The sequence below is a fragment of the Coenobita brevimanus genome, chromosome 93 (genome assembly GCF_032717465.1).
Source record: "Coenobita brevimanus isolate Jiangsu-jjx chromosome 93, ASM3271746v2, whole genome shotgun sequence".
Lineage (NCBI taxonomy): Eukaryota > Metazoa > Arthropoda > Malacostraca > Decapoda > Coenobitidae > Coenobita > Coenobita brevimanus.
The window spans coordinates 50,720,542-50,747,499 of NC_137046.1; the positions used below are offsets into that span (position 1 = coordinate 50,720,542).

The window sequence follows — 26,958 nt, forward strand, 5'->3', positions numbered from 1 at the left end:
CTTCTACGGAACACCACCCAAATCCTCTCTTACACTGTCACGACACTCTCCAGACAAATGATAAAGATACACTAGCTAAGGATGACGGGAAATGAAACAGATGAGGATAAGGTAGGAGTGGTGGAGAGTGGGGGAAGTTTGGTGGAAGGGGGCGCTGGTGTGTTTGTGGCAGCGGCTGTCGCCCCTCGCTACTTACCCCCATCATTTGGACTCACCGCCCGGAACTAATGACAAGGGTAAGGCACGGAGGGGGGGATAGGGGGGCTTGAGGTGCGGGAGAAGGGAAGACGAGGTGGGGGAAGGTGGCCGCGGGGTATTGGAAGAGAGAGAATGGGATGGGGGGTGGATGGGGGTTAGCAAGGAGGAGAAATAGCTAGAGAAGGAAAGGTTTAGCTTGGAGGGGTGGAAGGTGGAAGTGGATTTGATGGACTGCTGGGAGGGGGAATAGGGTAGACTTGAAACAGCAATAAAAAACTGGACTGGAGGTAAGGGGGCGAGTTCACAGTCGAGGGAAGAGGGGAAGGAGAGAGATAAGACTGGAGGAAAGAACGTAAGGAGGAAAAAAAAAAAGCTCTATACTTGATAAACAACTCCCTAGTCATACATAAAAAAGAAAAAACAGCCAGACAGAAAATGGGCAAAAATAATAACGACCACAATTCAGACCCAAATTACGACGAGATCCTGATGTCAATCACAAACTCAAAAAAAAAAAAAAAAAAAAAAAAACGCAGAGTTGCTTCGCGACGAAAAATAAAGAAAATGGGGGTATGTCCTAAATTATACGACCGCAGTAAAGAACATGAGACGCCTGTTTATGGATTCACTTGGCGGAGTGGAGGAGCGTGAGAGTGTCGGGGAGGTAGAGTAAGGGAGGGGGTTTATTGGAGGGGGGGAGGGAAGGGAGAGAAGGAGGGGGAAGGTTAAGGGGGGACTAGAGGTGAGGAGGAAGAGGGTGTGGAGGAATGAGATTGGAGAGAAAGGGAAAGGAAAAAAGGAGGGAACGTGGAGAGAGGAGAGAAATTTGATGTGAAGGTAGAAAGTGATTAAAAGGAGAGAGATTTATTGAAGGAACAGAGGTAGGGAGGAAGATTTAGATGGAAAACAAGAGGGTGTGGAGGAATGAAATTGAAAGAAAAATGAGAATGAATAATAATGGGGGGGAAGAGAGAGGAGTAAAAGTACAATGGAGGGTATACAGCAGAAAAGAGAAGAGAGGATAAGAAAATGGGAAACAAAAGAAATTGAAAAAAAAATATATAATACAGAGTGAAGAGAGGAATAAAAAGATGGTTAGACTGAAAATAAAAGAGAAGCCAGAGTGAGACTCTAAGCAAAAAGCTAGAGGAAAGAGACCGGGGGAGGATTAAACGTTTGGTGGAAGTAACAGAGTTGGAGGTAGGAAAGTAAGCAATTAAATGGGAACAAAGGGAGAAGAGAGGGGATGGAAGGAGGGTAGTGCAGAACAAGGAAATAAGAGGGAAAGGGAGTAATTAGGTACGTGCATGACAGGGTTTACAAGAGGTATGGGTAAAAGGAATGATAGAGAAGGTTGAGGAAAGGAGAAAAATCATATATAACTGGGAGAATGGAAGGAAGAATGAAAGCAAGAGACCACGGGAAGGAAGACAGTAATATATGTGGTTAAATGTTTAGCTGAGAAGAAGTGGAAGTAACGGGAGATGAAGCAGAGAGGAAGCAATGGAAAAAAATATATAGTAAGGCATAGACAATGGAACTATGGAGACAATAAATGAGGTAAAAGGATGATGGAATGCATAAACTGGATAAGGAAACCATTCAGAGATAAAAAAAAGACAGATGTAAAAGAGACAAGAATGGCAAAGTGCAAAATGAGGTGTGGAAGAGGGAATGGAAGGCACATAAAAAAAAAAAAAAGAAAAAGAAAAAAGAAATTGCACTGACGGGGAGTGAAAAAGAAAGCAGACTGAAGACAAATGGAAGACATTTGGAGGTGTTAGTGAAGAAAAGGGGAGAGGATGGTGTCGTGGTGGGAGCGGAAGGCAGACGGGAGGAAAAATGCACAGACGAAGAGACGGAAAACACACACACACACGAGAGAGAGAGAGAGAGAGAGAGAGAGAGAGAGAGAGAGAGAGAGAGAGAGAGAGAGAGAGAGAGAGAGTTTTTATACAGGGGAGAGGAGATAGAGGTGAGTGGAGGGAGTGGATAGGAAGTAACGGGGTCCTGCAGCACAAACAACAGTGCCCCGGTACAGGCAAACCCCGCCGCCACGATACAACAGCATGGATAAATAGAGTTAACACCGCTCACACCCTCCCTCACGCACCTCCACCTCCCACTCAGCACACAGTCAGACCTCTGAAACTAGGACTGTCTACATTAAAGACTTACTACACTGTGTAACGCATTAACTGTTCGATATGTAATACAATTAATCGAATTTGGGCCTGCAGCTATAATACGAGGTAGGTCATTTAGGCTACGTTTTGATTTGCTCTTTATACATAGCAGACGTGACTATACATAATTGCTAAGTAAACAAATGACGCAAAATATTTATGGGAGAAATATAATACACTTTTTGATTTGCTCTTTATACATACCAGAAGTGACTATACATAACTGCTAAGTAAACAAATGACGCAAAAATTTGTGGGAGAAATATAATACACTGGAGGAAGAGAATGGCTCTAAATCAGGTTTTCTCTTCGTTTTTCAAGGAATTTTGAACTCGAAAAGCTGGGTAAATGATAAATGACGTAATAAAAAGGTAATGAGAGTGTGTGGGGCCACAAGATTAGGTGGCCGGCGGCGTCTTCTGTCACGGCGAGCATTGTTTGTGCGTACACATTCTAACGAGCGCAAACAATCCCACGAGCGGGGCTAAACCAGAGCGTGAAGAGCAAACAGTTCAGGCTGTGAGGTCCTGCCAGTCTCACACTAGTCGCCTGTGTCCTTAAACTACATTGGGTTTTACGTCGCTTCCTCACAAAGGTTTAGGACTGCCATGCACTACAGTGTAACTATATGTGTTCTGGAAGCAAAGTCAGGCCCCATAACTACACTGGATATGTACTCGTATGCTTACTATGGTGTTACAGGTCTTATTTTACTGTGATAAAAGCTTTCATACATAATTTTCTCTGTGAGCATTAGATACAGAGCGGACTGTTAAAGCACCGCTATGATGCCCTACATGCAAACAGAACACAACTATGAATAACAAATAAATAAATAATTAAACATATATTGATCTAACTCATTTAATGCGATAGTGCGAATTAAAGTCTCATATATATATATATATATATATATATATATATATATATATATATATATATATATATATATATATATATATATATATGTGCGTGTGTGTGTGTGTGTGTGTGAGTACCTTTTGTGTTTACAGGCTACAGAGATTAAAAAAAAAAATCTTCAGCCAAACACTGAGAATTACATGCTGCCTTTATGAACTAATCATCTAAAAGGGAAACATTAACAAGATATCATGCAAATATAAACAAGTGTTTCTTTAGGTAATATACATAATTATCTTGTAACTGTTAATATAATCGAAGCAGTTTAACACTCATGTTCACGTCACGACACAGCTATGAGTACACCACCTGGCTCCAGCTCATACGTTCCCCCGTTACCGCCCAGTCTCATTTCCTTGGCCTTTCCTGGTGTTTTTCCGTGGCTGTCGTGTTGACATGGGACGGGTCGGGTCGGGTGAGCGTGACGCGGGTTATTCTTCTGTCAACAGTCAGGCCCGCACGAGTCCCTCTCCCTCCCTCGCTCGCCCGGGGGATGGGGACACGCCGATGGAGTGCATGTCCTCCACACCTACACAACTCAGGACCGTACTCTTGGTGGAGCATGACGTTCGTAACACCTCTTCCTCAGCGAATTACCTTGCATATTACACCTTTCTATTCTTTTATACGTTAATGAAACAAATATGTCAACAGTATCTATATAAAAATCAAGGAAGAGATTAACCAGGTGTAATATGCATAATAATTTGCTAAGAGAAATGTGTAACAATATCTCCAGTGCCAACTGGAATACGATCCCCAGCCTCCAACCACACTCGGTACTGTCTCACCAATTTAATCCTTTGACCGTTAATTACCTACAGTGCATTATTTCGGTTAACGTCACACCATTTTACTGTACTCCAAAGATACCCCAACGCAAAAATCACTCAATCACTCAATCAATCAATCAATCAATCACAAAGCCATAGCCCAGGTGACATCATGTAGGAGATGGAAGCGAGTTCTAGGTGGCATAGGAGACTTCGTACCACCACAGCCTAGACGATTTATTCTGCATATCACACCTTAACATTCCCTTGCGTGATATCATATCATTTTAGTATTGACATAGTCTGCATTAGTAACATACACAAGATACTGGCGGACAATGTACGGCATAAATCGCCGAGAAAGAGGTGTAACGAAATCTCCAAGCCACTTAGATTATGACCAGTTATCTTTCTCTACACACTGCCAATACTGTCTCACCAACTTAACCCCCTAAAACCAAGGAAGTCCTTTTTTATTTTATTGTAGTTACCACCAGACGATTTTATTCAGCATACCAACGATGAGTAGTACTGAATGGATGAGAAACAAATTCCATGACTATCTTTCCCATGCTAAAAAAGCAAGAAAGAAAGAAAGAAAGTGTGAAGGGTACAAATGGCAGTGGTTAACCCGCTGACTGAGAATGTACTACTCAGCATTCTATTTCACCAAACATTAGGTGATTTTACTATGCTCGAAAAGAATCCTTGGACACTGATGTTAAAAAAAAAAAAAATACAAATAATGTTCTGGCCCATAAGTACAGAATTGGCATTTCATTCTAGCCTACGACGGATAATTTTATGTAACTCATGGAGAGTCACCACAGCCGAATGACTAAGTCATAGAGAGCGAGAGGCCACTCCAAAGTTGAATAATATCGTCAAGAGACAGCAGTAATTATTAAACATTTATACTGTCGTTAGAGGACCACTATAAACAGTCTTTAACCACAGACGATGAGATGCTATTCCTAACCTGAACACAATCGTCTGTCGGTAACATGAACATTAAAGATTTCTGTCGTCATCAGAGCACTGAGGGCGAATTCCGTATGTAGGGTACATGCTAGAAAAAGACTAAGTAAGTACGATCCAACAAGTTCACACCAAAGTTCCAAATCTCAACACCATGAAGAACACTATTCCTTTCATGTACAAGATCTACAGAAGTAAGGTAATCAGACTATAACGTGTATGCTCTAACCTGAAAAGACTCCCTAACCCCTTTTAGCTCAGTTGTCGGTTACGTGTAGTCAGACTGGAGGGTCGGTTTTATTAGCAATATGGACGACTAATTCTTACCTCATAACTACAACTCATGGAATTTCATGTAACCACTACCTAGTGTGTGACCCAGTTCCGTCTGGTGAAAACAGAATGACCATGATAACTGATAACATTTAGGATGATGATAAAGATAATTCACTTATATGGTGAAATAGTTTCGTGTTCATGAAGGCCAAGATTTAGCCTGCGTTTTGATGTCATAATGCCATGAACTATTCAAATGGAAGAATTATAACTGCATTTGGAAAAGTTGCATATCCAGAAGATATCTGAAGAGGGTCCAGGTCGGGCCGAATATTTACTATACAGCTTTACCAAATGTGGGTGTAACTTTCCTATGATATATGATTGCTGATGGCGAAGTTACTGGGTTGTTCCTGAGTAAGGAAAATAGGACCATGAACAGCGATAGCTTATGGTGTTACAATCGTTACTATTTTCAGTGTCATGAAGCCTTTTTAAAGTACTTTTTGCTGCCGCCAAACGGCAAATTTCAGTTTTGGGAAGATCATCTGGTAGTGAAGGTCTGATAATAATGGTTTGTAGCCACGACAAGGGTCTCTCTTATGCTGGATAAAATTGTCTAGTGGTAGCAAGAAAGAAAAGTGAAGCTGTCGCCACAGTCAAAGGGTTAAGCTGAGTCAAATCAGGAAAAGTATTTATGGGAAGAAAAAGTAACTCACACAGGCTTGCGATTAGTTCAACCACACCATCATAATGTCCAGGACAGCGCAATCACGTGATGGAAATACCAAAGAACACAAACCAAAAGGAGAGTTACAGGTTATAAGGCATTACCATAGGGCCAATGGTAGTAGTAGTAGTAATAGTTGGTGAGGTGGGTGGGGCTGGAGTGGTAGAGACTCATGGTGTCACGATGCTTCTCCATTACAGTAGACGTCATCGGTTTGGGTTATTTTCAACAAGAATGAACACTGAAAGGGATCCAAGGAGAAACCCCAGCGGGTTGACAGACCCTTAAACAAAACACCATGCAGACATTCACTAACACTGAGAGGTACACACGTGCAAGTGAATGTTCTTTTGTCTTAGTTTGCACAGACACACACACGCCAAGGAAAGTTAAACAGGACATGCAGGGGATATAAACAATTCGTCGTGTTTTGGCTTTTCAGATGACGATACACATGCTTGATGTAAGGCGCTCCCGAAGAAAAAGATAGCAGAATAAAAATCACAGTTGAAACGTACTGGAACGGTGAAGAAGGAGGTGGTGGTACAAGAGCAGCACTGGGGAGAAGTTGAATGACTGTGTGGTTAGGGCTAGTGCAGGTGTGGTTACTGGATGAAATTAAGAAAGGTCTAAAAACTAGCTGAGATTGGAGAAGGAGTAGTGAATAAACGACTGAATATCCCAGCTTTGAAATGGTTGATGATACAAGTATGAAGACGTTGAGGGAAGGTCAGGATTACGTGACCCGGCAGGAATAAAACTGGTGGGTGAACGTGGAATTTGGTAGTATAAAATGAACAGGCAGACAAAGAAGAATAGCAAAAGATAAAGTAAGCGTAATGATGGATCGCTAGTGGCGTGTGTTGAAGCAGGATAGAACAATAACATGAGCCAGATTTTAGGAGAGGTGATGACACTGTACGGTGAAGCAGAGTATGTCTGCGAGAGGTGAGGCACAGGTTGTAACAATGATGGTGAGGCACGACTGATGATGGAGCTCTACGAAGCACTCCATGTCATGATGGTGAAGGGAAGATAGTAATACGATGCGCAGTACAGTAGGTCGGAGGTGGGATGACAGCAGTGAAGATGGGGGTGCTGAAGAGGACAATGAAGATGGGGCGTTGAAAAGAACTGTAAAAATGAGGCGTTGAACAGGACAATTAAGATAGCGCACTGAACAGGACAATGAAGATGAGACGCTGAGAGAGAGAGCAAAGACAGGGCGTGTTGTGTCCAGGCAAGAAAAAAAAAGTGGCACTCAGCGGTCGGGCCCAGGGCTACACTGAGGCACTCCAGGCTGGACACTTGTCGGCTGGCACTCCCTGGCGCTAGTGTTGCCACAGAGTATTTACTTTATCTCCTCTCTCCTCACCATCCCTCGCTCCACATATCACAGCTCTTCTTTTTTTCTTTTACAATATCAGATTGTGTCCACGAATAAATACAGACAAGGCACATACGAAATTTTCTCTCAGTGTTCAAATTGCTGATATCGTATTACAGTTACGCTATATAATACTGTCAAATGAAAAACTGTAATATCTTAAGCATTATATTATGAATACATCTTTATTTATGGTAACACATCAAGACATGCCACGGTAGACAGGTACACATTTAACAGAATATTTTGTAACTAAAACTCTCCTCATTGCAAATACGTGTTGGTGTTGTGGTATTAGGGACGGGGACACTAAATCTGAATTACGAATGGCCTCAGAAGGATTTCGGTTTTCAGGTAAATTAGAAAGAAAATTTTATCATTGGAAAATACAATGTGGGAACACTGTGAGAGATACTACTTTCTGATTAACGCATGGCTACAGATAGGCTTCACTTTTCAGCTAGCATAGAAAATTAAAAAGAAGACCAGAGCAAAACAGACCATAGAAATAGCGTTAGTAAATGGAAAAGCAAAGAGGCATGATAAAGCCAAAAAGATTATATGAAACAGTTACATATGCTTATAGGTGACTATTATACTTTACCTTGTTTTTCGATTCTTCGGTGGGTAACGAAAAAAATTAACAACTACCATTAAAAGAAAGAAATACTAAAAAAGAACTGACTGCCTTATCTTTTTCTGACTGACTGAGCTAACGTTTGTCGTCTAGCGTTTCCTGTGTCGCTATCGCTCATAGCACAGATTCTAGCAGGGTTTCTTCACCAAGTCGATACTGTGGTGATAATGTAGCGATAAGGGGGCTGGCGTTAAGACAGGATGCTGGATGTCCCTGAGGGTTGTCCAGATAACAGCCCTCAGCCCCACCCTCAGTAGCCCTCAGCCCCTCCCTCAGGGGCCCTCAGCCCTTCCCTTACTAACCCTTAGTCCCTCCGTAAGTAGTCTTCAGCCTCTCTCTCATTTATCCTCAGTCCTTCCCTAAGAAGCCTTCAGTCCATTCCTAGGTAACCTTTAGTTCCTTCCTAAGTAGCCATCAGCTCCTCCCTCAGTAGTCTTCAGACCCTCCCTAAGTGACCCTCTGACTATTCTACAGTATCCCTGAGCCCCTCCCACAGCAGCCCTCAGCCCATCCCAAAGTAGCTCTCATCTTCTCCCACAGTAGTCCTCAGCTCTTCCTACAGTATCCCTCAGCCCCTCTTTCAACAGCCCTCAGTCCTTCCCTCAGCAGCCATCAGTCCCTCCCTCAGCAGCCATCAGCGGCCCTTATTCCCTTCCTTGGTAGCTCTCAGTCCCTCTCTAGGTGTCCCTCAGCTCCATTCTCGGTTGCCCTCAGCCCCTTCCTCAATGGCACTCCGTCCGTTTCACGACTTAACCCTCAGCCCCTTCTACTGGTAGCCCTGAATTCCTCCGTCGGCAGCATTCAACTTCTTCCCCCCCTCCCACTGGCAGCCCTCAGCCCCTCTCTGTGTGGCCCTCACTCCTCTCTCTCTGCCTCTTATCTCTCCCTCTCACTTATCATCGCCCTCCTGTTCTCTCTCTCTCTCTCTCTCTCTCTCTCTCTCCTATTTTTCTATCAGCCATGTTAGTTCGTCTATCATTAATACAACCACCACCTACCAATAAATAAAATATAACCTTTTCCGATTATCACATTTGGATTTGCGTCATTTAGTGTGGAGTTTCGCCTATTTTTAAAGCCCTATTGTACTGCCCCTGTTGTTGTTCCTGAGAGGGGTGCCGCAGGAGTCCCCCTCAACCCCTCTCACCTGCCCACCCCGGAAGAGGCCCGAGAGGTCAAGGGAAGCTCAGGATATCCGGCCGGTTGTGGTCAGACTCTGCGATTTACCACCACCGAACGGGATCTCGCCTCTCCTCTAACCCCTCCCCCCATCCCTAATCTCTCTCTCTCTCTCTCTCTCTCTTTCTCTCGCTCGATCGCTCGCTCTTTTTTCCTGCTTTCTCTCTCCCTTTCCACGTACTCATTCTTATCCCTTATATTCATTTCCAATCTCCAACTCTCTTTTCCTCCAACTCCCTGTCCCATTTCACTCGCTCTGCCTATTGCTTTCTCTCCTCTTGTCTGTGCTCGGCCTCTTTTCTCACATTATTTCTTCTAATCTAGGCCCTCTTTTTTTCTATTTTATTTCTGCTTTTTATCTCTCTATCTGTATTTACTCTTCTCATCCACCCTCTTTTTCCTTCTCTCCGCTTGTTTTTGCTTAGTCTCCACCTGTTTGTATTCATTCTTACCTTCCACTTCTATTTTCTCTTTCCATTAGCTATCGTTTTTGCTTTCTGCCTCCTAACCTGCGTATATTCTCTGTTTTCTTCTGCCTTTTTCATTTAAACCCTCATCTCACCTCTCATCCAACTCCAGTTCCACTTCTGTTGTTCATATTTCTTCTTTTTCCTTGCCATGTCCCGTCTCTTTCCTCTTCCATCTTCTGTTCTACCCCCCACCTCACTTCACTTTCAGTTCCCCCCCTCTCTTACCTCTCACTCTTTTTCTGCTTTCGTGGTGCTAGTCTATGTTCAGTTTCCGTCCCCTTCTATATTCTTCCGTTTCATTCACGATCTTGCCTCTCTATCAACCAACCCTGTCTTCTTTTCGCTGCTGTTCCGTTTCTCCTCTCCTTGCATGTGTTCAGTCTCCCTCCTCTATTTTTTTTTTTTTTAAATCTTCGTACGGGTACTTTCCTCTTTCTCCTTTTAACTGTTCCTTCTTCATGATAAGATTACTTGTCTTCCAGTTGCATTTTTAATATCATGCTACCGTTTCCTTGATAACCCTAAAAATAAAGGCGTCTTTTCACTCAGGTATTATCCTATTTTTCTCCCCTCTTCATCGAACAATATACTTCACCCCTTCATCCATCACACATCTTTTTCCACCTTCGCTCAAACATTTATATACTCCACCTCTCATGCACTCCACTTCACTCTCTCTCTCTCTCACACACACACACACACACACACACACACACACACACACACACACACACCTCTTCTCTGCTTCTGCTCCCCCCCCCCAACTTCCGCCACCTGAGGGAAAGGCCACTAACTACCTCCGGGTTCATCTCACTGATAATTTCACAACCTGTCCTGATAAATTTTCATTCTCATGTTTGCTTATCCTGTCTCCTCTCATCTACCTCTTCTCTTTCTGGTTTCAGTCTCTCTCTCTCTCTTCCTCTCTCTCTCTTTCACACACACACACACACACACACACACACACACACACACACACACACTATCAACTTCTCCCAATATATATTCAGCCTCCCTTTACAATCCCATTTTCTGTTCTCCACTAGCATTCACTTTGTTCTTCTCCTGTCATCCTAATCATATCTTTACTAAGCAGTTTTTTTCTCTCTCCCATATATATATATATATATATATATATATATATATATATATAGATAGATAGATAGATAGATAGACAGATAGATAGATAGACAGACAGATAATTACAATATAATAATAATATGCTATCATACTGAAAGTGTTTATCCATTCTCCCCTCACACTCCAATTAACTACTGTCTATTTCCACACATTCCCACTTCCAAACGCCCCTGTTCCCCACATACACGTCTTCATCACCCTTAACTTTTTCCACACTCCTCTCACCCCTTCAATTCATCTTCATCTATTTTCTTACAATCTAATTTCATTTTCATGCACACTTCCCCAGCAACTTCCATTCTCCCCTTTCTCTTCAATCATCTTATTCTCTTTCCGACACCCCGTCTCACTCTCCACGTACTCTCCACTTCACCATCTTGTATTCCCACTTCACCACCTTTCACTCTCCCTCTTCCTATATTTCACTCTCGCACTTCCACCTCACCACCTTCACCTTCCCCTCTCCCCCAGTCCTCCACTTCCACTAGCGACGTGAGCGCCACTGTTGGCACTTCGAGGAAACATCTGCGTCTCAATCACTAACCTGGCTTCACTCTACGGGGTCTAAGCGCGTGCATTGAACACACACGCATACGCCCCATCACAGGCTACAAGTTACGCTCTTACTGCTGGGATATTCTCAGGAAAACAAAACAGTCTCCTATCAGCATGAGTAAATGCTTAGGTCTATTTGTAACAGCAACCGAGTCAGTCGGGATAAGACTATAACCTTTTGGCCGCTGTGATAGTTCCGTACTTAACAACAGCGTCTGTTGTGCCCTTAGATAAAAGACTTAAGTGCACCCAAAGCAAGAAACTTCTTAAATGAGCTAGTTTATAACATTAACTTTGCATTTTTTGTCACGCTTTTTCTACGCTGAATAAAAGGGCCTGGTATTAATACGAATAAAGCACGCGAGTGTATCCACAGCAGCGGAAAAGCCTACAGGATCAACTAAGTTGTAACTGACACGGAATCTGTTATATCAGCTTATTAATGTCCTCAGGAGGGTATCTACGAGTACATTAATAACTGCGAACACACGCACACACACACACACACACACACACACACACACACACACACACACACACACACACACACACACACACACACACACACACACAGGCACGCAGACAGACGCACACACAACGGGAGGGGCGGGAGAACGGCGAAACAAAAGCAAATCATCCCATATGGGTCTCGTACCTGGAAGCGGAGAAGTGGTTTATATGGAGTGTGATAGAGGACGGGTCAAACGGTCTAGTGGAGGGGTGCGGAGCGATGGAAAGGAGGGAGTGAGTCGAAGGAGTGAGTGGAGGGAGATGAGGGAGTGAATGGAGGAAGAGGAGTGAGTGAATGGAGGGAGACGAGGGAGTGCAGAAAAGGAGAGGAGTGAGTGAGAAGAGACTGATAGAACAGAGAGGAGTGATTGAGTGAGCCGAGAGGGAAGAAACACTGACATAAGGGACAGGAGTGAGTGAGTGAAGGGAAAAGAGGAATTACGTGGAGAGAATGGAAGTAGTGAGGATATGAAGAGGAGTGACTATGTGAAGGAAGAGGGGGAATGAGTAAAGGGAGAGAGGGAGTAAGTGAAGAGAGAGAAAGGAGTGAGTGAAAGGTGAGAAGGGACTGAGTGACGAGAGGAGAATGAGTACTGGGAGAGAAGGGCTGAATGACGGCAGAGGAAGGAATAAGTGAAATGTAAGGAAGCAACTGAGTGTAGGGTGGCGAGAGAGTAAGTGAAGGGACAGGGGATGAGTGAAAGGAGAGGAAATAGTGAGTGGTCAGGGAGGACGGCTGGAGAGGTGTGGTAGGGGAGGGGTAAAGTGGAGTCATGTGGAGTGATGAACCAGTTAGGAGTAAAGAACCTGGGAGCGAATCACAACCCACCAGTGATTAATGTCGAGTGATGGATAGAAGAAACAAACGGTAAGAGGGAAAATACGAGAATAAGGAGAGAAATGGAAGGAACTGCATGAAGGACAGCAGAAAGGAATGTGAACAAATTATTTAATATGGACAGCTAATTCTAAATTTACGCAATATCATATCTGATACATCAGGGTTAATAGTCGGTGAATTAGGAACTGATCCTCGGAAAAATTCAAACCTTCTAAACCCAAAATAATAATTGAAACGTAAGTCTACAAAGTACAAAATGATAATGTATATGTACCGTCAAGTGGCACCAAATGAGCAAACTCATGCAATTATATCAGTGTCTTGTAAATGTAAGCATGAAAATCGTATTGTAAATTGATCTATCATACACGCGTCACCCTCAAGTGACCCCTGCAACCACAGTTATGAAGAGCCATGTCGTGTTGTTCCTTGTGTCGCAACGCAGATTGGTCACGTGGGTGGGGTGGGGCTGAGGAGGGGAGGAGGTTATGCTGGGTGGAAGTGGGTGGTACAGGACTCGGTGGGAGGGTTAAATGGGGTGGGAATCGGCAGGAGAGCTGAAGCGGGTGGAAGGGTGGAAGGGTCTGGGAGTGGGAAAGAGGGAGGGCGAGAGTGTAAGGGATGTGAGGGTGTGAAAGAGGGAGGGTGCGAAACAGTGAGAGAGGGCGTGAGAGTGCAAGGTAAAAAAGGAGGCTTGAGAGGCAAGAGAAGGATCGAAGGGTTTAAGAGTGCGAAGGAGGGAGGGAGTTAGTAAGGGCAGGAGGAATGCGTGTAAGGAAGGAAGTCATCACTATGAGGGACGGGAAAATAAAATACTGGGAGAGAGGGAAGAAGGGAGAATGTGATGAGAATGAAGGAAAGTGATGAAGTGCGGATGAAATGAAGTGAGGATGATGGTTCTGATGATAGAAAGATGTAAGTGAAGAAGTGGTAAATTGGCAGAAGGACGATGTGAGGGTATTAAGCAGGCTGGGTGAATGTGAGAGAGGGAAGTGAGTGTGTGGAAAAGGGTGGGGAAACAGTGGGAGGAGCGGGAACGTAAAAGAAGGTAGAAGGATGTGATGAGGGTGGAAGGGAGCAATGGTAGGTAGATGGGGGAACGTGTGACAGTATGAGAGAGGGTATAAAAGGTGGGAGGGTGTGATGTGGGTGTGAGGGAGCAATAGCAGGTGGGTGGCGAGAGGGCCTGTGAGTATGAGTGAGGATACGGGACGGTGTGAGGGAGGGCTAGAGGGTGTGAGTGAGGGCAGGAGGGCGAGGCGGGGGTCACCAACTTTTCACAAACATGGGTGGAGGCCCCGAGTCCACATCCGGCCCGCCACCAGTGCTGTTAGACGCGATGTAATGGCCGTCACGTGGGACTGAAGGTGGGAGTTGCCTCCAGCACCTGACACACCACATGACCTCTGACCTTACCTGGCCTAGTATGCTGCCTGGTCGGAGAAGGACGGAAAGCAAAAATGACCCAGCTCTTCCTTGGCTCTTTCATTGCCTATTTTTTTTTCTTTCTGTGTCTCTTACGGAACTGATGGTGTTTCCCAATCTTAATTAAAACCCTTCACAGCAATGTCAATCTTATTTATTTTTGCTATCTCGAAACAATGTCTTTCAGTCTAGAAGAGACTTTTCCAGCTGGAAGGATTAGATATACCTTTCCTTGTCTCCCCTACGGGGAAGCTCTCCTTTGCTGAATAAAATTGCCTGAAAAAACAAAAAAACAAAAAAAAAAACAAGTGATGTGGAAAGGACGTCATGGTACTGAAGATACTAACACTTTGACTGCAGGAGTTCTCCGTGATGTGTAAAATCGTCTGGTGCTGAGTAAAAAAATAATGGCAATACAGTATGTTTTAGTAACTCTGAGAAAGAATCACAAAGATTGCTTTTATCCGAGTACGTACGACTAATCTCTGCTGAATAAAATCGTCTGTAGTTAGTGTACATATATGTAGAGTACCGCAATGGGTTTACTACTGAACAAATTAATAAATTATAATCACACTGTAACATAGGTTACAGAAGCTAGGTATAAAAATCTATATAACTTCATTTCAAAGTACGAGGCATGTAAATACAATGAAATTTTTATTCTGGAACGACCGTGACCCTATACACAGACGAAAGAGTACAACAAAAGTGTTGGCAATTTATCTGCCAAGGAAAACATTTACGAGCGGAAATGCATGACCCAGCCCTCTGCCGACCCCCCGCTGAGTTTTCCTTCTGCCTCTCCCCCCTCCCACCCCAGCCCACCCTTCCTTCATATTAACCCCTTCCCTACTACAGTCTTCATCTAACACGAATAAAGTGGTCTGACCGTGGCAAAGAAAAAAAGAAATGTTATCGTACGGGAGTTAACGGTGATTGTCTCTGGCCCTTTTAGTACGAAGTCTTTACTGAGCTTATTACACATGTCTGTAGGCAGCAATATAAATTTAAAAAATACTTCACCATAACCAAGCAAGTGAGGCGAAGGACCTCACGGAATGGGACTCATATTCATGTGACAGACAAACATATATGTGCATAAGAGTATTTGCACTACATTTTAAACTAAATGAATTAGAAGTCATCAGTATTCACATGACACTACTGGGGAAATGACAGCCAGCTATCCTTCCATTGTTATGGTTTTAGTTTAGTACCACAAATTTAGAGACTGAATCAGCTGATATGTGATTCGTGACAAGTTATGTTGACTAGTTCCCCGAATGGAGGCTTAGAATTACAGTAGTTACCAACTTTTTTTTTTTTTTCCGGGAAGCTGTATAATCAAAATTTGCTATTCAGGATAATTAATCTATTCCACGAAATATATCTACCTGGATCACAGGCGTAACATTAATGAACTGGATGTGCTTTATATTTCCATTAGGCTTTAAAAAGTTAGACTTTGTAAACTGGGAAAATTTAACGAGATACACCTTTTGCCATGGTGGTCACCCGATTTAATACATATTCAACAAAGGCTGCTGACAGGATAGTTCCATAAAATTATTTGGTGGTGAGAATGCTCTATGGGTGGGCCAGTCGGGATAATAGGCTTATTTGTAGTGAAACAAGTGCACCCAAAGGGTTAATGGTGAATATGCCATGTATCACGAGGAAACGGACTATGAGTGAAGAAAGTAGTTCACTTAAATACTTGTCTGCAAAAGAGACCGTAGCGCGTCCTCGTTTGTGACCTGTTCTGAGTATTACACCTTGACTTTCTCTTATATGATATTTATATCTTTTTAATATCTAAACAGCTTGCACCAGTAATGTACAGTACAAGAGGGTATCAACGTCTAACAATGTATATCACTGACGAACAGGGACTAAGGCGCTGCTTAATACGGCTCTTATGCACACACACACACACACACACACACACACACACACACACACACACACACACACACACACACACACAGTCAATCGATAACGTAAGGAGAAATCTAATTACTCTGGTCCAGATACTTGTCCGCCGTGAGACAACAGAGGGGAGGCAGATATTATGAGGGTCTAATATGGGAATTCCTGAGATGCTGGAAGAGGGGATGGAAACACACACACATACACACACACTATATATATATAATGTACAGTTGACAGTAGAAGTTCTTCAGTCTTCCCTGTATTTGCCTATGATCTGATAGTACTGTGTGGCAAAGAGTTGACAGATGTGCTTTATATAACGATACATAATTATCATTAACTGATTAACTTACCAAAGTTCCTGTATACAGTACACCAGCAGGCTCATATCATACAGGGAACCTTGAAGGAAATTTATTTTGTCTGCTGCGCATTCCAATATACAGTACACATCACGAGTGGAATAAAAGGTAAATGTCCTCTACAATGAGAGAAAATCACGATGCATGAAACCTATGCTGAATGTAATTTAGTATGAGAGTGTTGTACAGTGTGTGAGTGAGTGCAAACCAGGATGAGATAATGACCAAGAAGAACGTGATCTGAATGTCCACAGTGTGGCACCTGACCTCGACTCCAGTTTCATATATCTCATACTTCTAGGGGCGGAGTGACCTGCGGCGACTGGGGATTCTCCTTTCACAGCTAATAATCTGTCGAGTGGTGGACACCGACTCCAGCCTCTGCCTCAATACTCTCTAGTCCACTCTCCTTGTCCTCCTCTGTTCCCTCTCCTCTTCCTTCTTATATCTTCTCTTACATAACTCCCCATTAATAATTTTCTCTCCGTCGTCCTTCTTTTTTCCCTCCTCCTATGTATTTTTTCCATTGTCTCTTAATCCTCTATTTTCTCTGAAATAGTCTTCACTTCATTCTTTCTCCTTCGTTTTTCCCCTGATCAACGTTCTGCCTCTCCTGTATTATTTCTTACGTTATCTCCTCCCCATTTTTTATCCTGATGTCTTTCCCCTCCTACTTCTATCCTCTATTACATAATCCCGTCTGTTTTCTCCGTTGTCTTTTGTATCTTCCTTGTTCTCCTCCTGTCTCCTCTAACTTTTTTTTTTTTCTCCTATCGTCTCGCCTCTCCTGACTAATCTCCTGCTCATTTCTTCTGTATCAATTCTTCTTAATTTTGTTGTCTCTCCTCTCCACACCAATTTTCCTTTCATACTTCTCCAATAATACCTCCATGTCTTTTAGTGTTGATACTTATGTCTCTCTTCCATAAAAGCGAAGCACAGAAATTTAAAAGTACACACGCTCAAACATACACTCGATTAGTTAACAGTGCACAATCTCATATACACACAATAAGACGAATACAAGGAAATTCATGTCACACACACACACACACACACACACACACACACACACACACACACACACACACACACACACACACACACACACACACACACACACTTACGTATTCCCTTTTCCTGTTTTACAGGCACACACATCCACAAATAAGCAATTCACACAACATGTTCTCTCTTACACATACAAGTTTTCCTACGTCCCTTTCACTCCCCTCCTCCCTCTCTCTCTCTCTCTCTCTCTCTCTCTCCACACACACACACACACACACACACACAGATAACCTGTGTGTGTGTGTGTGTGTGTGTGTGTGTGTGTGTGTGTGTGTGTTTGGCTTTGTTTACTTGATCCTTGGTGGCGGGGTGGGATCAAAAGGCGCCGCGCGGGCCCTGTTTACGCCGTCACGGTCTCACTAAAGACACGCTGGACCCATGGCACAGCGGGGACCTTGAAAACCTCCACCACAATATAATGACCACTACAGAAATTATTATGAGGACCTAGTACATAAAAAGTTACAAACATAAAAAGACCTAATAACTATGTTATCGATAAAGTATGACCAACACATAAAGGACCAGTGGCACAGGGGGGTACTTTGACCACCTCCACCACAAAATAATCACCAAGAAGGAAATTACTATAAACACCTACTGTATAAGGAAGCATTAATACACAAAAAAAACCTAGTACGCAAACGATAAATTATGACCACTACATAAAGGACTACTGGCATCGGGTGTACCTTGAACGCGTCCATCACACAGTACAGTACTGACCACTACAGAGAAGACAAAAAAGATTTACTACATAAATACTCCCGACTACAATGAGCCTCACTGCCACAGAAACCTCCACTTCTACATGGACTCACTGACATAGACTCTCTGCTGAATCCCGACTACGTAACGATTCACTACATACACGATAAGAACTTACAAACAATATTAAATGACATCCATATAAACGAAAAAAAATGATGAGCACACAAATGAAATACACGGCTTGCTAACTAAAAATAATGACTACAGTTCTTAGAAATGACGAAAAGGACCTATTACATAAAAAGTTTAATACATAGGCTATGCTCCACTACATAAAGACCTAATGTTGTATAAAGATTCAGATGACAAAAAATTACCTCCATGTATACCAAGCTACATAACAACTCACTACTAAATAAAGACCAAGATGACAGAAGGAACAACCACATAAATCCCACGAAAAAGACTTATTACTATAAAAACCCATTTCTATTCTAAGACTCACTGAAATAAACAAAGACCACTATATGAACAACAACAAAAAAATGCTACTTAAAGACCTACTGCAACGTAAGGACATACTTCTACTACTACTGCTACCACCACCACTACTACTACTGCTCTTTAAAGAACTATCAGTGCATAAAGACCCAAATCCAATTAATATGAGCACAACAGTTCATAAACGAAGACTTAATGATCACTCTACACACAACAAACAAGACCTATTACGTAAACTTCACGACAAGAAAGAACAACGACAAAAAAGAAAAACAGTAACCTTGATCCCCCTACATAAAAACCCACCACTGCATAAAGATCTTCTATCATATACACTGAATCCAGCAGCAAAACCTACTATTACATAAAGATCCATTACATAAACGACCATAAGCTTACTACGTAAAGACCCAATAAAACGCTGCAATAAAAATCTCACTATCCAACACATAAAGAACAAAATAATTAATACAGAATAATAAAAGGACCCATTACAATACTCTGCTACGTGACAACCGTCTGCTATATATATAAAAACTCACTGCTGCAAAGGATTCACTGTATAAACCACAAAATAATGACCACTACGAAAACGACAAAAAAGACCTACTGCGTTGACGACAAAAGAGAACCACGGCGTCGAGGAGAAGAAGAAACCACTTCATCATCATCATCATCATCATCATCATAATCATCCCAACCCTTACTCCCACGTAAAGGCTAGGTGAGAAAAAATCATCACTACAGAAACATTAAAAAGACGATTACGCACAACCAAAAGATTACTACAGACATGACAAAAAAAAAAAAAAGTAAACACGACGCCTGCATAAATGACAAGTATATACATGACAAAAGAACTATTGTATACATGACAAAAATACTACTGCATACATGATAAACAGAACACTCTGTTCACGACCGGGCCACTACGTCGACTAAAAATGTGAAAATCACGGCAAAAGCGAAAAAAAAAAAAAAAAATCACTATATGGGACAAAAAGATCACTGTATATACAAGGACACGGCCATTACATAAACAAAGAGGAGAATTATCTAAGCGAAAATGAGCACTACAGTGACGACAAAAGCTATACATAACACTAAAGAGAAACAGAACCAATGAAAAAAAAGAACCTGCCAAGATAGCCTACTCACCCCATATAATACTAATAATAATAATAATAATACGAGTAAATAATGAGGAGACAAGATCTTATACTATACTGAGGTGGACTTATCTGGGACTGTCATGCAAGAAGTCACATGAAGCAAGAGCAGTAGTTACCAAACGTCACATGAAAGTTAAATTTCCCCTTATTCAGTAAATATGAACATATCAATTACCATTCTAGAAATTTACGCACGTAACGATAACTAAAATTTATTTCAGTGGATAATCAGGCATCACAGTATTCTTCATGTAATGCATATTCTGCAAAGAATATATACCAGCTGTATGATGGGTAAAATGCCCGGTGAAGACCAGTTTTAAATGGAACATCCTGCTAGTGACACACCCACCTCAGAAATAATCACACATCAATTACCTTCACACTGAATATCCTCTGTAGATAAATAGGATTTCTTACACAGGAATCTTGTGGTAGATATGGTGTCCTACAGATACACCTTTTTTCATCCCATCTCCCTGCAGCAAACCAGGCTTCACGTGAACATACCTTTTTGGAGGAATTCTAGGTGTTGCCATAGGATGTCCCCCATGAAGGGCGGGGTCCTGGCCAGGAAGGAGTCTCTGCCCATGCCCACCAGGTCACGTCCCTTCATCTGGAACTCATGCACCGACACACCTTCCAGGCTGAAGTCCTTGATGGCCCACATGAGCCACTGCCGCACGTGATCCTCTGACCACTGTTTGGGATCTGACGAAGGCAAAAGGGAGCAGGTTACGTTTGGAAGACATACGCAAAATTATGAAAAATATTCTGTGCACGAGGAAAGTAACTAACAATCAGAAACAGTTCTTCTACTGAAATGATGTTATATAATCAGTTTTCACTGGATTATACCATCAACATTTTTATATTATTAATTCACTTATTCTTCCAGTAAATGTCCTGTAAACAAGCAAATGAGAATCCAGCACTACAAAGCTAAATTCAGGCGTGTTATAAAACTAACTGATAGCAGCGAATGATAACGCGTAGCGACCAATTAAATTTACTGCGTACTATCTGCTCATATCAACACTTTCCTGGACTGGGACACTGAAGGGACAGACAGCTCTAATAACAGGTGGAAAATGTACGAGAACTTTCTGCTCACAACGTGAAAAATATTAGTGGTTTAAATTTCTCATTTCCCAGAACTCGTAAAGCAAGGAAGACTCTCTCTCTCTCTCTCTCTCTCTCTCTCTCACTTCTGTAATTCACCTCTATTTTCCCCTCCTTTCTTCTTCGCTGTCACTCTCCTAATCCCTTTCCCTCTGTCATCCTCCCTCACTGACCTGTAACACCTTCTCCTTTTTACGGCTCTCTGCTGCCTTTCTTTCGTCTCTACTTTCTCTCCCTTTCCCTTTCGCTGCCATTCTTCCTCTCACCCTTGCCCTTTTTCTCCTTCCTCAGTGATTCTCGCTCCCTTGGTTTCTGTCACCTTCTCATTCTTGCATCCCTTCCTCCATCTTCCTTATATTTTTTCTCCTCCTCTTATTTCCTCTCATCTCCCCCGCTCCTAATCTCTCCCCCACTTCCACTTTCCCCCAGCCTTCCTCTATACCTCCCTCCCTTTTCCCTCTTTTATCCTTCTCTCTCATTTTCTCTCTCCCGTACGCCCTCTCACCGCCACCCATGTCTTGTGTGTGGGGAGAGGGGTTGGGGGAGGGAACAAAGGAGAGGGTAAGATATAAGCGAGAGAAGAGACATCGTAAAACATTTATAAAAAAACAAAAGAGAAGGTAAGAGAAGGGAGACGAAGAGGAAGAGAAAGAAGAGAGAGGGAATGGATGAAAAGATGGAAAGGGTGGGACAAGGAAAATGAGCGTTACAGGAAAGGATGAGAAAGAAGGGGAGGAAAAGAAAGCTAGATGGGAAAAGAAAAGTAAGGAGTTTTAGTGTAAGAGGATGGAGAAAGTGAGAGCGAAGAAAGTGGGAACAACAAAGGGGAGGGTAAGAAAGGAGAGAGAGAGAGAGAAGGGAGAAGAGGATGAGAAGGGAGAAGAGGATGAGAAGGGAGGGGAGACGAGGAGACAGGTAGGAGAAGGAGAGGATAATAAAGTAGGGGGTAGGATAGGAAAGAGAGAAATGAGAGTATATGAGGGGTAGGGATGGTAGGGGGGTATAGGATCAGCAGGCTCCCCCACAGTAATACCGTCGATCACTGAGCCGCCAAGCTGTGATGAGATAATGGTGCCGCTCCCTCCACTCACCGTAGTGTGTCACCATCGCATCATACACTAAGCCGCTCACCACCTTATAACAAACACCAGCATTCACCACTCTCCTCACGCTTCAAGCCGTATTTCACACACTAGGCCGCTAAAATCTCATAACAAACACTAGCATTAATAATCATCACACTTCAAGCCACACTTCACACACTAAACCGCTCATCTCTTTCTAACGAACATCAGCATTCAACACTGTGAGTACACGGCATGCCGTATTTCACTCACTTTTATGAACGAAGTATTACCCTCAATGCCAAAGTGCAATTCGAACACAGTTTGCTTGATGGGTTTACCGGTAATTTCACTTTCCATCACAAAATGTTATGTTTACACGGATAAAATTACCGCTAATATTAATTACTGATAACAGGGAGCCAAATTTAAAAAATATTCTTCAAGGAGTGTTACAGACACATGGAAAAATAAAAATTTATCTACAGTTTGTACAAGCACTATCTCCCTCACCACGTAGCATTGCCGCCATACCAAATCCAGTCTGAACTTGTATTACACAAAGAATAATAATCATAACACGATTTATGACACGATTATTTGAACTACTCTTACATCAGTACAGAAAAATGAAAAGGTCCATAAAATTCCACTTCAGTGTTACCTGCTATAATCATTCTTTTTTTTTTTTTTTTTTTTTTTTTTTTTTAAATCGAGGCGAGGATGCACTTGACAGGTTGGTGATGACTGCCTGAATGCAATGTTACTTCATAATCTCTTTACTCGTTAGCAACATATATCTGACAACATACATTTGAGGGGGAAATTTTGGTTAGTAAATGTTATTCGCACATGTTGCATTCAGCCAATCATCACCAACCTGTCAAGTGAATCTTCGCCTCAATTAAAAAAATATATATAAATAAATAAAAAATAAATAAGTACAGTCTCTGACCACAAAAAGCTTAAATTAATCCCACGACACTGTCGCTGCGACCACTGTATTTAGCTTTTTATATCAGCATTAGTTCACATCTGATGATATCATCCGCTATTATCTCACGAATAACATTGCCATCTACATCATAACGAGTGACATTATTATTTTCACGATTATCACAGCAATATTACCACCATCAATCACCATCACAGGCAGTTATCACCACAACCACTTTCATATCTTCTCTCAGCAGCTTCACCATCATCACCATTACCATCAATAACAATATACAAACATCATCATCATTACCTCAATATGTTCACAGCAATATCATCAGCATCAGTCACCATCAAAAGCAGTTATCACCACAACTACCTTCGTTACTTCTCCTCTACAGCAGCTTCACCATCATCACCGTTATTATCAACAACAATAAACAAACAGCCTGGGCCACTCCTGCTCAGCTGTGTGATGTGGGCAGTGGAGGGAGGTGGGGGGGTCTGTAGTGGACCTGGACTTAACTACTGCACTTGTCTCATCCCATTCCCTCCCCTCCCCCTCATTCTCCTTGTCTCTCTTTTCTCTTGTTCTTCATCCCCCTCCCCCCCTTCTCAGAATTCTTCCTTTCTCACTCACTCTTTGCTTATCTAATTTTAACTACTTAACATTACCGGCACGACAGCTCTTTTTCCTTCCATTTCACTGTTCTCTTAATGCATCACAATCTTTTGATAAAATCCCTTTGAATTCCACTGTACCTTCTCTCCCTACCCTGCTTTCCCCCCCTCTTCCCTTCCTTCCTGCTTACCCCTTGCTCCTCTGCCCTCCTCTCATAACCCCCTGCCCCGTCTCCCCCGGCCCTAAATCACCCCCTGCCCTGTCTTGCTCACTCTCTCACTCTCATCATGGCCCTGGTCACCCCTAACCCCCCCTCATCACCCGGTCATCACCACACCGCCACCTGCACCGACCCGCACCTCCACACCGGCGCTGCATCAGTCAAAACTAAGGACAGAGTGAACCAGATTACCCAGGGTACAGGGGCGCTACTGGGCTTTGTTTGCTGTTGTGGCTATGTTTGGTTAAGCCAAGCTTGACTTCGCTGAGCAAACTGAGAATAAACTTTGGTTTATGATCAAGCCAACTCAACTCGGTTACTCTAAACAACTTAAACCTTCTCAGATCAGACAAATTATGGCTAAATTAAGTGATATCAAGTTATACTATGTTAAATAAACTTCACTGTGATATGATATGTACAATAAAACTCAATCAAATTACATTAGGTATTATCAAGATTTACTTGTAAGTTTACAGAGTAGTTCTACCCCTCAGGTGTCGAAAAAAAAACTTAATCAGTTAAACCATGTTAATATAGATGCATTCGCCCGTCGGGTGGATGCCAGAATGCCGAAGGGATAAACATGAGTGAGGAGACGCGAGACCCGTTATATCGCTAAGCACTCTGAACATGGCTCTCCTAGCGTTGTGCTTCCTTTTTTCCTATTTGTGGATGGTACCCATCCAGTTTTGTAATATGCTCTTGATAACAATAAATAATTATACAGATATAACAAATAACATTCACAACACTTAAATCACTATGAAGTAAACAGAATTTAGAATGTAAATAAAAATGGTTGTCAGAATACACGTTAACGACGATAAGAAAGTGGAAAGAAAAATGATCATCAGACTACGAGCTAACATCGATAACAAATAACTGACACAGAAAACAGATCATCGAAAGAAGATATGGTGCAGAAAAAATATCAGACTTATCCAGAAAGAAAAGAAAAAAAAATCTCGATGTTGGGGTGGACAATATTAATAATGAAGTGTCTCTCGGCCAGCATCTCCCACGCACCAGCCGAAACGCAGCCCCCTCCCCCCAGCTGCAGTGGCTGGCTCTCACGGGGGGGGGGGGGGGAATCGAGAGAAGGGGGAGGATATGGGAGAAGGTTAGGGTAAGAGAGAAAGGAAAGGGTAAGACAGCCAAACAAGGTGAGACAGAAATAAGTGGACGAATAATGGAATAAGGTATGACAGGAGAACGTGTGACGGATAAGGTAACAGGGAACAATAGGAAAGAGTGACAAGTGACAGGGTATTTGAGAAAGCAGAGAGTGATGAGTAGGGAGAGGGTGTGAGAGAAAGGAAGGTGGGACAGGAATGAGAAGGTGAAGCAAAAGACAGAGTGAGAGAGAAGGCAAAAGGAACGGGTAAAAAAAAAAAAATGAGAGAAAGCAAAAGGAACGGGGAGAGAGAGAGAGAGAGAGAGAGAGAGAGAGAGAGAGAGAGAGAGAGTAAAGGTGAAAAATAGTCAATGGAGTACAGAGATGTTTAGGAGAAACAGGAGGAATGCGAAATACGAAAATAGTGGAAAAATATATGGGACCATCGGAGCCGACTGTGGGCATATGAAGTGGGTGGCTCTCACGGATGGGGCAGAGGAAGGGGAAAAGGGGGGAGAGGGAGGGGAAAGATGACGGAGAAAGAGGAGAGAGGGAGGGGGAAAGAAGGATGAGATGGAGGGAAAAGAAGGACGAGATGCAGGGAAAAGAAGGGAGGAGAAGGAGGGGAAAGAAAAAGGAAAAAGAGGGGAGAGGGTCATGCGGGCCGCTCCAACACCCACGTATGTAAATGAAGGGAAACACAACCTCGCTAGTACAATCACTTTATTTTATTTTTTTTACCCTCTCCTAATAAGCCGGCCAGCGAGATGATCACCCACTACATCTCAACCAGGAGGAGGAATAATTAAGGCAAACATATCACATATGAAGGAAAATGAGGAGAGGGGAACGAGAGGAATTAGAGTGGAGAGAGGAGAGTAAGTGGAGGAGAGAGGGACGTAGGGGAACTTGCATATTATAAACAATAGGAGTGGCGATGTGGTCGGATGGGGTGCTGGTAGAGCTACAGTGGCCGGCCATTGTGTACTTATTGTAGACTGTGGGGGGTGGGAGGGGGTGAAGGAGGGAAGAAGGGTGGGGGAGAAAGGAAGGGAGGGGGGGAGGTAAGAAGGGTGGACAGAAATGGGGAGGGGAGAGGGAGGGAAGAATGATGGGGAGCAGAGGAGCAAGGGAACGAGGGAGTAAGGAAAGAAAGATGGGAGGGGAGAATAAGGGGTTAGGAGAGGGAGGAAGACGGTGAGACAGGGAGAGAGGGAGAAAGGAAGGTAGGGAGTAAGTAGTGAGGGAATGAGAGAGGAAAGAATACCAGGGGAAAAGATTAAGTGCAAAAATGGGGTGATGGAGATACATCAATGCCAAGGATAAGGGAAACGAAACACAAACATAAATCAGAACGCAATATGATGAGAAAAGGATGACAGTATGAAGGGAAATGCAAGGAGAGAATTGTAAGGACAAAAACAAGGCGGAAGCGTGGGAAGGGTGACACGTAAGAGGTGAGTGACTGCATAAGTGATGAAAAAGTGATTTACTGTATGTATTACTGTATACAAGAGAATAAATATAGACAGGGAAGAGGAGAAAATGGAGAAATGAGATAGAGGAAGGAACGATGGGAAAGCATAAGCGGCGGAAGTTGCTGTTGTTCAACCCCAGTCTGTCTGGCCAAGCAGACCCATCAACCGCAGGCAAGAAATCGTCCCCTGCAGGGCCGTCCCGTGGGGTGAACTGATGTTCCCAGCGTGGGGAAAAGTGTGGAGGTATGGTTCCTGGATGGACGCCGCATTTGTCTTTCTCCACCCGGTTAACAGGGGCACCACAGCAAGCTCCACTTCACTTAGTAATTTGATCATATAGTTAACACCTAGCGTTGTAGCTAGTTTCCATTAGACTTGCCATTCAGTGTAGAGTCACTTGAAGTAAAGAAGAGTAACAGAAGGTAACAGGAAAGAAAGGGA

At 42.9% G+C, this 26,958-nt stretch overlaps 1 protein-coding gene across 4 annotated transcripts in view; it reads right to left on the reverse strand.

Moving 5' to 3' along the window:
- LOC145412596 (protein C-ets-1-like) overlaps positions 1-26,958 on the reverse strand; it is a 550,754-nt gene that overhangs the window by 28,867 nt on the left and 494,929 nt on the right. For all 4 annotated transcript variants that reach the window (XM_080282510.1, XM_080282508.1, XM_080282509.1 and 1 more), the window contains one exon: positions 20,469-20,669. In XM_080282510.1, the coding sequence (XP_080138636.1) occupies positions 20,469-20,669 (201 nt within the window). The remainder of the gene's footprint in view (positions 1-20,468; positions 20,670-26,958) is intronic.